At 39.4% G+C, this 16,715-nt stretch overlaps 1 protein-coding gene across 1 annotated transcript in view; it reads left to right on the top strand.

Annotated features, from left to right (window-relative positions):
- Window positions 1-16,556, top strand: part of LOC110969334 (transmembrane protein 150A-like) — a 34,354-nt gene extending 17,798 nt beyond the window's left edge. The window contains exons 6-8 of the mRNA XM_051939278.1: window positions 2,415-2,542; window positions 12,827-13,004; window positions 14,028-16,556. Coding sequence (XP_051795238.1) covers window positions 2,415-2,542; window positions 12,827-13,004; window positions 14,028-14,275 — 554 coding nt within the window. The 3' untranslated portion in view covers window positions 14,276-16,556. The remainder of the gene's footprint in view (window positions 1-2,414; window positions 2,543-12,826; window positions 13,005-14,027) is intronic.
- The last annotated feature ends 159 nt before the right edge of the window (window positions 16,557-16,715 follow it).

The following is a 16,715-nucleotide window of genomic DNA, read 5'->3' as shown; positions in this document are numbered from 1 at the left end:
TACATTTTGCTGCTGCTTTGTTTTCACTAAATTATGGATGGAACATCATTTCTTTTCTTTGTGGATACCTTCAGTGTCAGAAAATGATAAATTATGAGAGATTGTGAGTTAAATATCTGAGCTAAACCTTAATTCTTCCATCTATCGCTGCTCATCCTATTGTGTGACAAAATAAAACAGCAAATCCTCACATTCAAGAAGCTGTAAAAAGGAGAATATTTGGCATTTTTCTCATTATATGTGATGTTTTTTGGCGATTGAGTCCTATCAGCTGTAAGTTTGGGCGTTTAAGCTCACATTCTGGAATTTTTTCCAACATCAAAAGCTTCTCCCTTCATTTTTTGGATCCTGTTCTCTTAAACAATACTGGGTTTGTGTTGGTGAGGGAGTTTGTTTACCTCCAAGGTGTGGTGTGCGTGGAGATTAGAAGAATGCTAATTGTTGGAGGCCTGTGGATCCGGAGGTCGATGCCTCGCTGTGTGGATCGTACAGAACCCCAAACACGGGTTCCTGTCGCCGCGGACGCTCCATCATCAGAACGAGGCCGCTGCGTTCGCTGCTGGACGACGACAGGAACACGAAAACAGTCGCTGTGGGCCGTTAGCGGTGATGAGCGCCAGATGTGAGATGAAGTGTGGGAGAACGGCGGGAAACTGCTGCGAAGCTTTGATGGAGCCGTTCAGTAAACAGACGTCAGGAATCCGCTCCCACTGATCTGCAGCATCTTTAACTTTTACATCTGAGCTCTCTGCTGCTTTGACGCTGCTTTTCCATCTCAGGTTAAAAGTTTGTTCTGTGGCGATAGATTTCTTGTTGTGTTTCATTTTTCTGTTTGCACACTTGAAGCGCTTCACTGTTTGTACAGTATGCAGCACCTTTAGACTTTAAACTCTTGAATAAGATTATTTAAACTGTGGAGAGCTTTCCTCAAAATACAGTTGAAAAGGCATTTTTCAGAATGATTTTGTCTTGGGTTGTCATAACAAAATAGTCTATTTTACAGCCTGTTGTACTGTAATTGTAAAATAAACCGTCTTTACAAGATTTAGAGCTGAGAAACCGAAAGTCACACTGTGGGGACATGTGAGACTGATTAAATTGCTGAAAAAAAGTGCACATTATGGGATCTTTAACAGGAGCTGATGTTTAGTTTGTTGCTTCCAGCTGTTTGTAGGCCGTTGATGTTACGGAGGTGGAAGTATGCAGACCAAGTGATGTTATTGATGTGGGTTTGGAATGGCAGAGTGCCATCGAAGACGAAACTCAGACTCTTGACCTGAGGGGAGGAGGAGACAGAGGAGTTGTCAGTGGTAATGGTGAAACTGATGGGTGGGTTTGGTGGAAAGGTAGAGCTGGGTGTCGTCCGCATAGCAGTGAAACTATATTTACGGAATATGTGGTTGAGAGGGAGAAGATAAAAAATGAAAAGTATGGGACCAAGAACAGAGCCTTGTGGAACACCGAGTTAAAATGAATGTTAGTGCATTATTCTGCATTGTATCCTTGTTGTACTGCCCACTCCTGCTGTAGGACATAATTTGATAGCCTATCGCTGCTCTCTCCATCTCTGTGGTGTCTTTACATGTGGCTTTAATGTAAAAATGAATTCTGTCTGGATGACAGAATGTTGTCACTTTAACAAACTAATCAAGGCAGCAATGACTGGTGTCCTAGGTCTGAAAAGGACTTTATAGATAATTCACCAGTCAGATGAATATGCTGACATGAATGTTGAAAAACATGACAACAAAGACCACAACGAACTTTGTAATACTGTGATGTTTTCCAGAACTGAACTGAAGCGGTTCTGGTTGGCGTAGATGAGCTTTTTTTCCCCTAAACTGTGGGATTTTTCCTGCTCAGAATGAGTCTTTGGGAGGTGAAGAAACAACAATAAATGACTGGAGCATATGTAGTAAAGGCAATCAATCTGTGAAGCTTTATCTGACAGAAATCCATGCATTTTCCTGTTATTTTTAACTATTTGATTTATAAAAAAAAATGTCTGTTATCTTTGGGTAAATGGAACTCCAAATAACAAAACTGCTTAAAAATATACACAAAATGTCGTTTGATCTGACTTTATATCATTTTTGCTGTTGATGATGTTCTTTCAAATCTCTTTTGAAGAGAATAAAACTTCTATGCAGGAAAAACCATAAACTCTAAGACTTAAAAGAGATTTAAATGGCTCAGCTGAAACTGTGAAAGTGGTTGGATGATGAAATGAAACGTAAAGTGAGCTGTTGAAACGTGACCCTGACGTTGTAGTTTGCAGAAGGAGCATGCAGTTTGTGTGGTGGGCAGAGTTCCTGGAGGAGAAATCAACATGTTACCTCACTGTGTGACCAAACGGCTTCAGGCTGCTTCTGTCCTGATGTGTCGTTTCTTCCTCTCGTCATCGTTTCCTGCAGTGATGCTGATCGGCCTGCTGAGATACGCCCACGTCATCGAGAAGCACCAGAACTGCGTCCTGAACACGGCCGGACTCTCCACCGGCTGGATCTGCGCCGCCGGGCTCATCATGGTGGGAAACTTCCAGGTAAATCTTTGGATGTTAGTTTGACGTAATGAACAGATACAGAGCAGAAATGATCGTTCACTGTATTTAAATCATCTTCACTTACTAGCGTACAAGTGAACATTTACTGGAAATTCAAGGCTGAATTACCAAAAGTGACAAAGTGAGAAACCCTCCGTGACCCAAGATAGTAAGAAAACCACAGCGATAATGTGGAAAGTCTACGTCGAGATTTGCGTCACCTGGACTCACCTGGCAAACCCTCACGTACTCACAGATGCTAAAATCATAGCATCAGCTTTATGGTACGTGTCCACAGAATGCGTCATTTCCACGTTTTCCACTCATTGTGTTGGCCAGGCAATGCATTCTAGCAGCCATGTGTTGTGTTATAAGAGACAGAGGGGCTGTGTTTTTCACTTCTCACTTGCATAAAGCAGAGATCTTGGCTTGTTTATGCAGTTCTTGGATATCCAGTGTGACTCTCCGTCTCTAGAAACTCCCAAATAACTTTTAAACTCACCCTGCTGATCTAAAATCAGTTCAGATTCAGCAGCTTACACCGCTTACACTGGAAAAAATGCCCCTCTCAAAACAAGGAAAAATAAACTTATTTTTCCTTTAAATAAGCGAAAAAATCTGCCAATAGAATGAGTGAAAAAAACGCTTGTTCAGATTTCTTGAAATAAGATATGATATTGAGAATCTTGAGAACTTAAAATAAGCTGGGAAAACTTATTTTAAGCTGTATTTTATCAGAATTGTCAAGCTTAGGTGTTTTATCCCTCTTGTTGTCCTCATTTACGGCACCAAAAAATATTGATGCCTTGTCTGAAAAAAATCCAAAAATTCAGCAAAAAATTCCTCAAATTTAGATAAAAAATGCAAAATCTTCAGTGATAAAATTCCTTAAAAGTGTGCCCTAAAAAATATTATTTTTTGAAAAATATCCCCAAATTTGACAAGAAATAAAAATTTAAAAAATAGTGAAAAAAAATATATAAAAATTGCAAACATTTTCAAAAATGAATAAAAATCTTCCAAAAACTCATAAAAATATCTAAAGTGATCACATATATATCAGTAAAAGGTCTAATATTTTCTTTAAGAACATTCACAAAAAAAATCTGCGAAATTTGCTGGATTTTGATTGATTTTTTCGTGATTTTTTAAAAAATTTCTTTATTTTCACAAAGAAATTTAAAAAAATTCCCCAAAATTTTAGAAAATGTGGAAGTTTTCACTGAGAAAATATTTTTTCCAGCATTTTTAAACTTTTAAATGGGTCAACTTGACCAGCAGGACGACAGGACGGTTAAAACGAGATAATTTCAAGATTGTTTGACTTAACAAGATATTTAAGATGCACTGTCTTAGAACAAGTCCCTCCATCTTTCTGAAATGTCACTTTCAAATCAAGTGAGATGTTTTGACTAAAAATAAGACAAATATACTTGGGAAGATTTTGAATTTTTGCAGTGTATTCCTCATGTCAACATAACTCCACCGCGCTCCTTAGCGGAGTCATAATAATACTAGTTCTGCTTTGTTTTTTAATCCAGAAATGCTCTTTTTGAGTGCAGCTTGTCTCAAAATCACACTTTTAAACTTTTAGTTAAATTTAAATTAAGCTTATAGTGGTGCATATTTCTAAAAAGAATTTAAAAACTTATGACAAATCATTAGAGAATGCAAAGTGTTGTTTGCTTTTTGAGTCTTTTAGTAAAATAGAATGAGTGTGATGTGCAGTTAAAGGTGAAGGAGAACAAACACAAAGCTAGAAAACAGCAAAAAGACTCTTTAATGTTCATCCTGCAGCCCAGTAGTTAGTTAGAGGCGCTCATTCAATTCATCTGGGCTGTTTTTGTTATCTTATTAGTCTTTTAAAGAAACTATCCATCCGTCCTGTATACACCGCTTTATCCTCACTGGGGTCGCGGGGGGTGCTGGAGCTTTTAAAGAAACTAGGAATCAGGAATCAAAAGAATCTGATTGTGCTGCTCAAAGGCTCCAAATTACATAATCAGTCTTATGCAATCCATTCAGGTTTTGGTTTTTCTGTCAAAAAATAAATCACAAATAAATAAAACTTCCCCTCCTTTATGAATGCTGCGCTTTCAAAACGTAAGTTGCATAATTTTCAAACAATCATTCGTTGATTTAAGCTGCGTTTGGCTATTGTGTAGCTGCTTTCTTTGAAACTTCGCTGGACGTTTGATCCGTTCTGTATCGCAGGTGTAGCCGAACAACAAAGTCAGCGGGGCGGATTGTTATTTCTGCAGCGTAACACCAGGCCTTTATGCCGGGCAACAGAAAATACATCAATTCCAATGCAATTCTGTGCCTTTTTTCTGTCTTTTAGAGTCTTAAAATTGCTTCTTTCTCTCAGCTTGATGATGTTTCTCACACGGAGACTTTATACAGCGTCGAGTCGTTGCTGCTTAGATAAGACTTTACATGATTTATGGGTCGGCGTCATGGCAACTGGAAGCAGAGGACTGGAGACGACCACAAAGGTTCATCCTGCCTCCCTCCAGATAAAACACACACATGCTCAAAGTTAATGGACAAAATCTGAAAGAGCATTACATTCCCTGCATCGCTAATCACACCTGTTGCTGCATAAACTCACTTCAGACTGTTCAGGATCTCCAGAGGACGGTTTCAGACGATATACAGGAAATATTTGGACGTTTTCGTGAAGCTAAAGGAGCATTTTCCACTAGATAAAGTCCCTGAATGCTCCTTTTTTGCTAAGCTCACTGTGATAAATCTTTTGGGATCTTGTGTTCTGCAGGAAAAAGTTAAGTTCTACTCATTAGTGCCTCAAAACAGAAAGCTGTCGAGACTCTACAGCAAAAAAAAGCTTTCATTTTTAAGTTACAGTCATTGAAAGAGCCCATATTGTGCACATTTAGGGGCTTAGAATTTTATTTTTTGGGTTTCCTATAATAAGTTTGCAGACTTTAATGTTCAAAAAACACATTATTTTGCTCATATTGTGCATTACTGTAGCACGTTTTAGCTTCTGTTTCTTTAAAGGCCCTCTTTGGTCAGCTGATTGGTCAGCTGATCCAATGAAAGCAAGGAAATGTTAGTTATGTACCATAAATTTAGATCTCTGGATAAATTTAAAGAGCTAGTGTGGGAAGCATAACAGGGAAGTGGCTCATTCTTTGTTTGACTGTGTCCTAAATTAGCCAATAGACAGGCGTTATGCAAATGTGTTACATGATGATGTCGATACGTCACAGAAGAGAAATCTGGACTTCAAACGAGGTCCTTCAGAAGTTGGGTTTCCATTACAGTTTTTTGCTAAATAAAAGCGATATTTCTAAAATGACAACAAAGTATATTTGCGCTTTGAACGTGTTTCCATTGAAGGTTGTTCTGGGCAGAAGCATTGTAACTCTCGTAAAATATCATCCCGCGAGATTTCACGGACGCTTCTATCTCCTTCAAACACTCTGCATTCCTCTGCTGTTTGCTGTCTAGTATGGCAGTGATGTTTTTCTCAAGAATAATGGCAAGAAAAGTCTCGGTCTCCTCTTCTGTCCACACGTACCGCGCCATGTTTACTCTGAGAGAACTGGTCATGTGACCAGGTACGTCACGTCCGGTGACGTATAATTGCAGAAAAAGTGTTTCCATTGAGCTTTTGCGATATTTTTCAACATCGAAACGTTTGAAAAACCACCTCATGAGAGCGTAAAAACTTTTTAGGGATATTTTAGTCCTTTTTCGAAATTCAGGTGTTTCCATTACCAGTTTTTTATTGCGGTATTTACATTTTGCACATATCTAAGGGTAATGGAAACGCAGCTAGAGATAATCCTAAGTGTTCTGATGGATGCCACTGCTGTATTTCTTCAATTTGCAGGTTTCTGAGAGCTCAAACGTGTATAAAACGAAGAACACTTTGGATGGAAACAAGCTATTTAAACAACAGCAACAAAAAAGAACGAATCTGGCCTGGTGTTTCAGTTTGATGAGCTGCTCTGTGTGCGAGACGTTACTGTTTATGCATTCTTCCCTAAATAACAAACCTCAGGATAGTCATGTAAAGCTTACGTCTGGCTGAAATTACAAACAGCTCCACAAACATTTGATTAAAAACCCCAACAACAAGCAGCCGGACGCCGTCGCTGATGGATGAACTTCCTCCCTGCATCTTCCACACTTGAGTTGTGTATAATTTGTGGAGGGCATCGATTTTATTTTGAATTCTGTCAGAGCTCTCATGCAGTTGATTACGTTTGAGGGCTTTTACACTCGTTGTTAGACAGAAGTTACGCAAGATGATGACGCAGATAAAAAATGGAAGAAATTTCAAATAACAAACCACAAAATTATGTTTGAAGGGGAACGTAATTTCTTTTTGAAATAAATGTAATTCGTGACCAGGGATCATGAGGTTTAGCCTTGAGTTTGGTTTTTTGTCGCTGTTTTTGTGTTTTCACTCATTTTCTAGCATCAAAACTACGTCGTTGGGTTTAGGAAAGTATTCTATGTGTCATGGTTTGGGTTAATGTATGACCTTTTCGCTCCATATTTGAAGCTTTTCTGGGTTACCATGGCGACAAGTCCCACCCCGTCTCATGTACGATTGGTCGGTTGAGAAGGAGCGACGTTAAAGTCAAATGAAGTTACGTTTTAACAGCAGCAGGTTGTATTTTAGCAGAAGGAAGGACAAGAAACAAATTGAAATGTTTATTTTCAATCAGGTTTCTGTTTAAAACTTCATTACCCACAATGCAGCAGCTGATCCTGTACTACAAACACAACTCGGTTCTTTCCATCAGCTTTCTGAAAGATTAATGCTTTATTTGATCCATTTCACTGGATCCAATCAGGACAAAATGTTTTGACTTATTTCATGTTTTTAAGCGAACCCGTAAAATAAGTTGTTGTTTAGAAACTTACTTGTGATTCATAATCCAGCAGAAAATAGGCTTCCCTTGAAATGTAAGTGAGAATTAGTTGTACAGGAGCGTAATTTTGTGGAGACTGAGCTGATTTCAGGAAGGAGAGGAGAGAATAAATCCCTCTGCTGTGGATTTTGAGCCTCATAACTTTGCAAATCTTGAACGTGCAGAAAAAAGCAGCCGCATGACACACAAATACGAATAATAACCCCCCAAAAAAGCACAATCTGAGCTCTTTCAGTAGTTGTTTTTATTGTAACACACTCCAGGTGATTATGTGTAGGAGCTACTTCATAGTAGAAGCTTTCAGTGCACGGAGAAATCTGAGCATAGAATGTAAAAATCAACCTGTGGACGACAAAACCTCGTCTAGAAGCCCAGCTGCTTATTCTGGAGTAAAAGGACGATTTATTCTCAGACTGAAGGCATGAGATGGACTGAAGGCAGCTGTGATGATGATGATGCAGATCCCTCTGACGGATCTACAAACAACTCTTGAAAAAGCAGAAAAGGCATCAGAAACATGCAGTTACATAATAAAAAGCTGCTCCTATCAGCTGTTGTTTATGGCGGCTGCATGCCTAAACTCCTTTGCTTTTGCCTCCTGTGAGTCCAGTTTTGGTCTTTTGTTGCTTTGTTATCATTCTTATGTAAATCTGGTGGTAAAAAAATGAGATTGTCTTCTGTAAAGTGGAGTCTGGACAGGATTATGTCATTAAAGGACAGATACGATGCCCCTCTGATGTTCCTCTCGGCTCTTTGTAGACCTTCCAAGTCAAACCTGCTTTGATGTTCTGTCTGGAAGTCGTCTGCAGTGTCGTGATGTTAAAAAAAAACGGCATATTTTGTGTTGTTAGTCAGCGTTCCTGTCCTCGCTACACTCCGGTGCGGTTCAGTTTGCAGGCATGCTCTCATAATAACATTATTCTGAACGTAAAGGTCACTTTTAATGCTGATTTGTTGCAACTGCTCACTTTAAGGCAGGTTTATAGTAGAGAGGCGCTGCAGCACACGTATGTACAGGTGTGTTTTTACAGGAACATACTTCAGATACAGGATCACACCTGCAGGAACTTCTGTTCTAGTACCTTCCAACAGAGACTGCAGCATTGAATCTGAAGGTGAGGAACAAAACATGCTTCCAGGAATTCTAGTGACACGTTAATGCATTAATTTATCCACATGTAAGCTCACATTATCAGAACTGCACTCATGCATTTCACTGTCATAGAAATACATACCTGGAGCACAGCTGCACAGAAAAATGAACTCAGTTTCAGCAGCATTCAGCCTCAGTTTATCATTTCCACATTACAACTTCCAGTGTTTACAAAGGAACACAACATTTAGTCACAGGAACTGAACCAGAGAGGATTTTACTTTATGATCAAAACGACAAAAGTCAGACACAAAAAAGATTTAAAAAAGCAACCAAGACAAAATATTACCAAAAGGAGACACAAAAATGAGAAACAGAATGACAACAAAAGACACAACATGAAACAAAACAAAAAAGAGACAAAAAAGTCACAAAGCGACAAAAAATGGATAAATGACGCAAACGAGACAAAAAATAACAAAAGCCAGAAACAAAATGACAAAAAAATAGACGACACAACCTAGACTAAAAAAACGCAAAATGATACAAACGATACACGAAACAATGAATAAAAAAAAACACAAAATGACAGAAATAAGACAAAAAACACAAGTGAGACAAAAAGGAAACGCCAAGCAAGAAAGACACGTGACAAACAACAAAAGTTAGATAAAAAAAATGACAAAAAACAACAAAAACAAGACAAAATATTATCAAAATAAGACACAAAATGACAGAAATAAGACAAAAAACATGAAATAAAATAAAACACAGACAAAAAATAGACAAAAGTCAAAAAGCGACAAAAAATGGACAAATGACAAAATCAAGACAAAAAACGGCAAAAGCGAGAAACAAAACAACAAAAAATTGACAACGTAAGTGAGAAAAAAAATACAAAAAGATACGCGAAACAATGAATAAAGGAAAATACAAAATAAAACAAATGAGACAAAAAACAAGCGAGACAAAAAGGAAACACAAAACGACAAAAACGAGAAACTAATTTACAAAAAATTTAACAAATGACAAAAGTCGGACAAAAAAAAAAAAAGAGACACAACAATGAACAATCTAGTATTTTACTTTAGGATCAAAACAACTTGTCACAGTCTAGAAATTATTCTAAATTTATAGTTTTACTCATTTACAATCTGCAGTTAATGTCTTCTCTGTAATTTTTACACTTTGAGGGCCGGATTGGACCCTCTGGAGGACCACTTTTGGCCCACGGGCCTCATGTTGGACACCCCTGCTCCAATGTGGTGCATTATTTAAAACAGATTAAAACACAGATTATCTCACAGATCCACTTACATGTAATGATTTTCTTCTAACCTGCTAATAAAGAACTCCATATTTCTCCTCCGTTTCTGCCGAATGTGTGACTTGTTGCAGCAGGAGAAACACATTTTCTGCTCGGCGTGTTCAGTAGCGATGGCTGGAGTTAGATCACAGACGTGGAATGCAGCTGCTTTTAACGTGATCGATTACACCTGTGCTTTTCCTGCCAACATGTCTGCAGTGAAAAAAGAAGCAGTCCGGAGTGTTTTACTGCCTTTTACCGAACCTCGACCTCTTCTCTCCTGTTCTGGAGCTGAAAATGACAAATTAATGTAACTGTAGCTTCTAAAAATACTCTGAGTGCATGAAGGAGGTCTGAGTAGGAAGAAAAATCCCTCTAAAGTTTCTCATGAATGTCAGAAAACCTGGAGGTGATGCAGAAACTGAGCACATATGAAACACTGTAAAACATCAGAAGGAAGTCAGTCAAATCAGCTCATCTTCTCCGGTTAACTTAAGGTAAATATCTGAGTCCTTCCTCCTCCTCAAGTCGTGTGTTTGGAGATCTAGGAATTTATATTCAGTCACGTGTTGAACCGAGGTCGAGGTCTCACGCTACAGCTGTTCTGTCTCCACATCTGGGCCCCTTCACAGGCATTGTGGGCTCCCTGCTCGGCTCGGTTTCAGCGCCTTTCATCCATTAATTAGACGGGGCCCTGCTCTGGCTGCTGATTGGCCGCTGACCCTCCTCCTCTTCCCGTCTCCGTCTTACATAACGAGGTGTTTGAGTAAACATGGCGGCCGTTCTTTGGGTGATGTTCTGGAGAAACGTGTGTCTCATCACTCCACATGTGCTCGGCGATAAACAACACAAACCGTTTACGTCTGGAGGGTTGGTGCTGAAGAGGGGTTAAGGAGTCAGGAATGATTCAGAGAAAGATGAAGGTTCCTGTAAGACTTCATTCACTGGATTATGGCCACATTTTTAAACCATTAACATCCAGCCTTTCCTGGTTGTGGTGGAGTTTAGGCTGGAAAAACTGAATTATGCAACTATATGACTAAACTACAGTTTCAAATATGTATAGAAGGAAATGCAGCTTTGTTTAGAGCCAGTGACCAGTTTCAGGAAAGAAATCAGAGAATATTTACATTTAAGAAACTGGATTAAGAGGTTTTTGACATTTTTTTCCTTGAAATTCCTAAATCGGTAAACTGATTATCTCTTTAGTTGTTTTCTTTGCCTGATGCAGGCCAATAATTTGACAATTCTGAGACAGACTCACATCCTTTAGCGTGGTTGTTTCAGAAATGAAACAACCAGCTAGAGTTAAACAAGTTGTTGTCATCACTGCAGTGGAAGGCTCTGACCTACTGTATTTGCTTAGATAAATCCAAGTGGTGACTCTTTTTTTTGGCCAGGCGGTGTATACATAATATCAGTAAAATCCACTGCACTGCCTCGTCTGAGCTTGTGAGAAACTAATTACATGTTCAACTTGAACCATTGAATCACTGTTTTTGTTCATTTGTGCTCTGAATGCGATGCAGCCTGTTAAAAATAAAACTGAACAAAGAGCTTCCACCTGCTTTAAGTGGAATAATCACACATTTAACTCAGACTGAAGGAGCGTCTGCTGCTCTGCCCTGTAATTAAACCGCTTCTAACAGCTGTGCTCTGCTCCCATCATGCACCTCTCTGGATGCGTCGTCGTCACGCCAGCTGCTGTATTTAAAATAACGTCCCAGAGAACACAGGAAGCAATCAGGAGATCATAAATACAGAGAGGTAAACTTCCTGTGAAGACGCTGAAGCTGAGCAACAGGTGATTGTAGGAGCTGTTCGTCCACACTGACCCAAAAATCAGCTTCATTTCGGTTTTCTGATGCAGATTGTTCTGTTCTTTTTATCATATAATATTCTAACTGGTGATCCCTGAGAGCAGCAGCGTGAGGTCAGGATGATCTCTGGGTGTGAGTTTGTGTTTTATCTAAAGATTCTGCTCAGATGTCGAAGACTTTCTACCATCTGGATGAATATGTTGGTAGATTTCAGCAGTTTGTCATGTTTTTTTAAAGGCTATGAAAAGAAAACAAGTGTCTTTATTAGTGTACAGATGTTTGAGAGGTGAGCACATGTGAAACAGGTATCAAATCAAACTCGCCTTCTTAGCTTAGCATGTTGCTAATTAGCACTTAGTATAAATGAGGCTGATGGGATTCATTTTGCAGGTTTTTAGTCATAAACCAAAGATTTAACTCTCTAAACCCCCCAAAACACAAGCAGGATTAAAAAAGCATGTTATGAATTTCCCGATTTTTTTCTTTTTATTACAGGAAATATCCAATAAAATCCCTGAAAAATAAACATTAATTTACACGCAACTGTAAAAAAAAATGTGTCAAAACATCATGTCCACATAGAAAATCTGTATTTTACAAATAGTGATTTATTCTTTTACAATGTTTGACTAATTTTACTGAAGTAAATCAATAGTTAATTGCATTATTTTAAAGACATTTGGCATTATTTGAAAGAAAATTATGTATGTCAAGGACCAAAAAATGCCAAATAATTTTGTGTTATTATAAAAATTATAATGAAAAAAACTGATATTTTAAGGATTTTATATATTGTGTTAAATCACAGATCATATCTGGTAAATTCACAGAAAAAATGAAATATTTTGCATGTTAATTAAAAAATAGCAGGTCAAAACTGTAGGTAATGTTTGCATCAAAAATCTTATTGGAATTTATCTTTTTTCTTTTACGATATGCGACCATAATAATCCACACTGTTACTTTATTTAAATCAGCTGTAAATCCAATTATTTTAGAGATATTTATGGATATTTTCACCTTTTTCCCCACATTTTTTTCTGATTTTTCATTTTTTTTAAATAATGTGCTGTATATTACCAGTTAATCTTTCATGTCTGACATCTCCTGCCTGATCCACTGAGTGCTTCCTCTGTTTTTCTGTCTGTATCTCAGGTGGATTTTGCCAAAGTCCTGCACTACGTTGGAGCTGGAGTGGCCTTCCCGTCCAGCATGCTGTTCGTTTGCCTCCAGTCGGCTCTGACCTACAGACTGGCTAAAACCCAGGACGAGTACCGGATGGGTCACCTCCGAGTGGGGATGGCTCTGCTGGCTCTGGTCGCCCTGGTGCTCAGTATCCTTCAAGATAAGATTAAGATTGTTTTGGGGCATTTTTAGGCCTTTGGTTCCAAGTAGCAGTAAAAGGAGAAAGAGGTAATGTGGGAAAACACAGTAAGACTTGATGCAATAGTCTCTAACCGGGGATTGAACTGAAAACAGCTGTTCTGAGCATCCCTAACCATTCAGCTTTACCCTGATGTGATATTTTTCATAAAAATTTGACAGTGCCCTGAAGTGTTTCGGGTATTTTTTGAAGCCAACAACCTGTTGTTTTTATGGTGTGTGGTATTGTGATTCGGCTTCAGTTGTTTCAAGAAGCTCTGCAGAACAAAATTTGTTGATATTCAAAAAACAGCTCCCTCTAGTGGCTGTAGATGGATGGATGGATAGATAGATAGACTCTCGATAAATGGATGGATAGATAGATAGACTCTAGATAAATGGATGGATGGATAGATAGACTCGAGATAGATAGATCTTTTTTCGTCTTCATTTTACGGTGATTCCTTATTATGTATTGTTTTTTTCTTCCTTTGTTTCGTGGATCTTCACATGTAAACAGTATAAACTGATAGAGATAAATAGACTATAGATACACTGTAAAAAATAAATAGATAAATAAAAATAACTAAATCTAGTCTTAATTTAACTGATATCTTTTTTGTTCGTTTGTTTATTAGATATTTACATGTGTAAAAACAATCAAACTGTGTGCATAATATTAATATATTAGAAGGATTCATGAGTTTTGTTTTGAGAAGTCCTGTTAAAGTTGTGATACGGATCATTAAAGGGACGGTTTGAGCTTTTGCCATTGGGCCAAATATTTTTTTTGGCTGCCCACAGACCGCTATTTGCCCATCACTGCGATAAGCCTTCATAAAAGTTTGTCTTAACTACAAGAACTCTACAAGATATCACTTCCATACAGGCCACAGATGTAGAATTGTTTCAGGGGGTTATGTAACGATGTGTTTACTGACCCTCCGTCGTTCCTGCTGTGCGGCCATTGTTCTCCTTAACCTCTGCTCCCCAGGTGGAGTTTTCTTCTGCCAGGAGAGCTTCGCCCTGCAGCACACCTCCGCCATCTTCGAGTGGGTCTACTGCATGCTCATCATGTTCTTCTACGGGACGTTCGCCTTCGAGTTCGGGGGGATGTCGGGCGACACGCTGATGGTTCTGTCCAGAGGAGGCGGCCTGCAGAGCTTCTCCACCTCCAACCACAAGGCAGACGTAGGCGGAGGTCCGGGCCACCACCAGCCGGACGGTCTGTCGATCCTCTAACTGAGCTGGAGGTCAATCAGAAGACCCTAAAGTGGATTCTGGAAGCTGCATCCTGCCACGCTCACTATTGCACAAAGAGACCAAAGACTGGCAGACTTCTATCCTGCTTTGTAAAAGTAGAAGCTGCAGAACGTTGCACAGCATCATCTGCCTTAAAGTGCCTTTCTGAACATGTGTTTGTTTTCGTTCTGCTAACAATCGCTCTCTGAACTCTTGGCTGGAGTTGCCTTTTTGTCCTGAAAGTGCCTCAGATGTGCGGCGTCGTCAGCACTGGAGTTTCCTCTCCTGTTTAGCCGCTGAGACGTCGAGCCCCGTGATGTTTTTACTCAGGAAGTTTTGTTACATCATCGGCTTTCGCTCTTCACTTCGACGGCAAGGTGAAGCTTTCCAAAAACTTCTGACAATAGGTGGACGTTACCGTGTGCCAAGAATAATGCGTTACATTTCAAGTGCCTGAAGTGTTTATGAAAGCGTGCGTTTGCGGCCAAAAATTTGGCAGCAGTGTAAATGTTTTTCTAAGTAAATCCCATAATTCAAGTCATGATATCTGCTGCATCTCTTTATGGCAATATTTCCTAAATAGCTGGACTTTAAAACACCAAGAAATACTGTTCTCCGCCTTTGGAAGTGTTCTGCTTTGACTGCTTTTCAACACTGAATCATGAAAGGTTTAATTTGACTGTTTGACAAAAATTTACAAAAACAGACTTTCAGGTCAAAGTGAAAGCAGATTTTTACAAAATATTGTAAATTAATTAGAAATATAAAATGTAAAATAAGTGATTCCATCATTATTCACCTCCTTTAAGTCAGTATTTAGTTGATGTGCTTCTGGCTGCATTCATTTTACCTTTACAGGCCTGCTGCTGAGAAGCTCCCCGACATCATGATAATGCCTCCACCGTGCTTCACATCATAATGCCACCACCATGCTTCACATCATGATGCTGCCACCACCATGCTTCACATCATGATGCTGCCACCACCGTGCTTCACATCATGATGCTGCCTCCACCGTGCTTCACATCATGATAATGCCACCACCGTGCTTCACATCATGATGCTGCCACCACCGTGCTTCACATCATAATGCCACCACCGTGCTTCACATCATGATGCTGCCACCACCGTGCTTCACATCATGATGCTGCCTCCACCGTGCTTCACATCATAATAATGCCACCACCATGCTTCACATCATGATGCTGCCACCACCGTGCTTCACATCATGATGCTGCCTCCACCGTGCTTCACATCATAATAATGCCACCACCGTGCTTCACATCATGATGCTGCCTCCACCGTGCTTCACATCATAATAATGCCACCACCATGCTTCACATCATGATGCTGCCACCACCGTGCTTCACATCATGATGCTGCCACCACCGTGCTTCACATCATGATGCTGCCTCCACCGTGCTTCACATCATGATGCCACCACCGTGCCTCACATCATGATGCTGCCACCACCATGCTTCACATCATGATGCTGCCACCACCATGCTTCACATCATGATGCTGCCACCACCGTGCTTCACATCATGATGCTGCCTCCACCGTGCTTCACATCATGATGCTGCCACCACCATGCTTCACATCATGATGCTGCCTCCACTGTGCTTCACAGTCGTCTCGTCTGATTGAACCAAAAGCTCAGTTTTGGTCTCATCATACCAAATAACCTTCTTCTAACCTCCTTCTGGTGAGTTTTACTCCAGACTTATTATGAGCCTTTTTCAGTGACGTCTCTCTCTTATAACGTCACTCTCCTATGAAACTTTGACTGGTGATGAACAGGCAGCAGTTGTTGGTTGCAGAGTTCCTCTCATCTCAGTTGCTGAAGCTTGTAACTCCATCAGAGGAGTCATAGGTGTCTTGGTGGCCTCGATCACTGGTCTCTTCGTAGAAATCTGTTTTTACTTGGACATGGAGTCTGTCTCTGTAAATTCTTTTTTTCTTTTAAGCAAAATTATATTGACTGTGTTGAAAAGCATAAAAGGGAAAGACTTCCAAGGGGAGTGAATACTTTTTAAAGATGCTGTATTTCCCGGATGAGCTCTGTTCTGTTGTATATTTTGTTTTGTCCTTTATCAGCTCTTTGCCAAAAAGAAGCTGTATCATTTCTCTCAGTGAAAATGACTTTCTATAGCATTAATGGGACCAAACTATAAAGGAGCTTCTTATTATAATGCTGTGTTTGATCATAAACAGAAATACTTTTCTAAGAAATAAAATTCTGTAACGTATACAGACAAAAAGTAAACAGAAAAAAACACGATTTCACTATTTCATGGTTTTCAATCAGAAATGTATCGTTGATGAAATGATGGAGTGTTTCCAGGGACGGGGTGATGCTTCGCTTTGAGATGGGAAACGTGCAGGTTTTACAGGTTTCTCTTCAGGAAAAAGCCCTATTCTTTGGATCACATACCACTGA

The sequence above is a fragment of the Acanthochromis polyacanthus genome, chromosome 19, assembly GCF_021347895.1.
Source record: "Acanthochromis polyacanthus isolate Apoly-LR-REF ecotype Palm Island chromosome 19, KAUST_Apoly_ChrSc, whole genome shotgun sequence".
Lineage (NCBI taxonomy): Eukaryota > Metazoa > Chordata > Actinopteri > Pomacentridae > Acanthochromis > Acanthochromis polyacanthus.
This window is presented reverse-complemented; position numbering and strand designations above follow the sequence as displayed.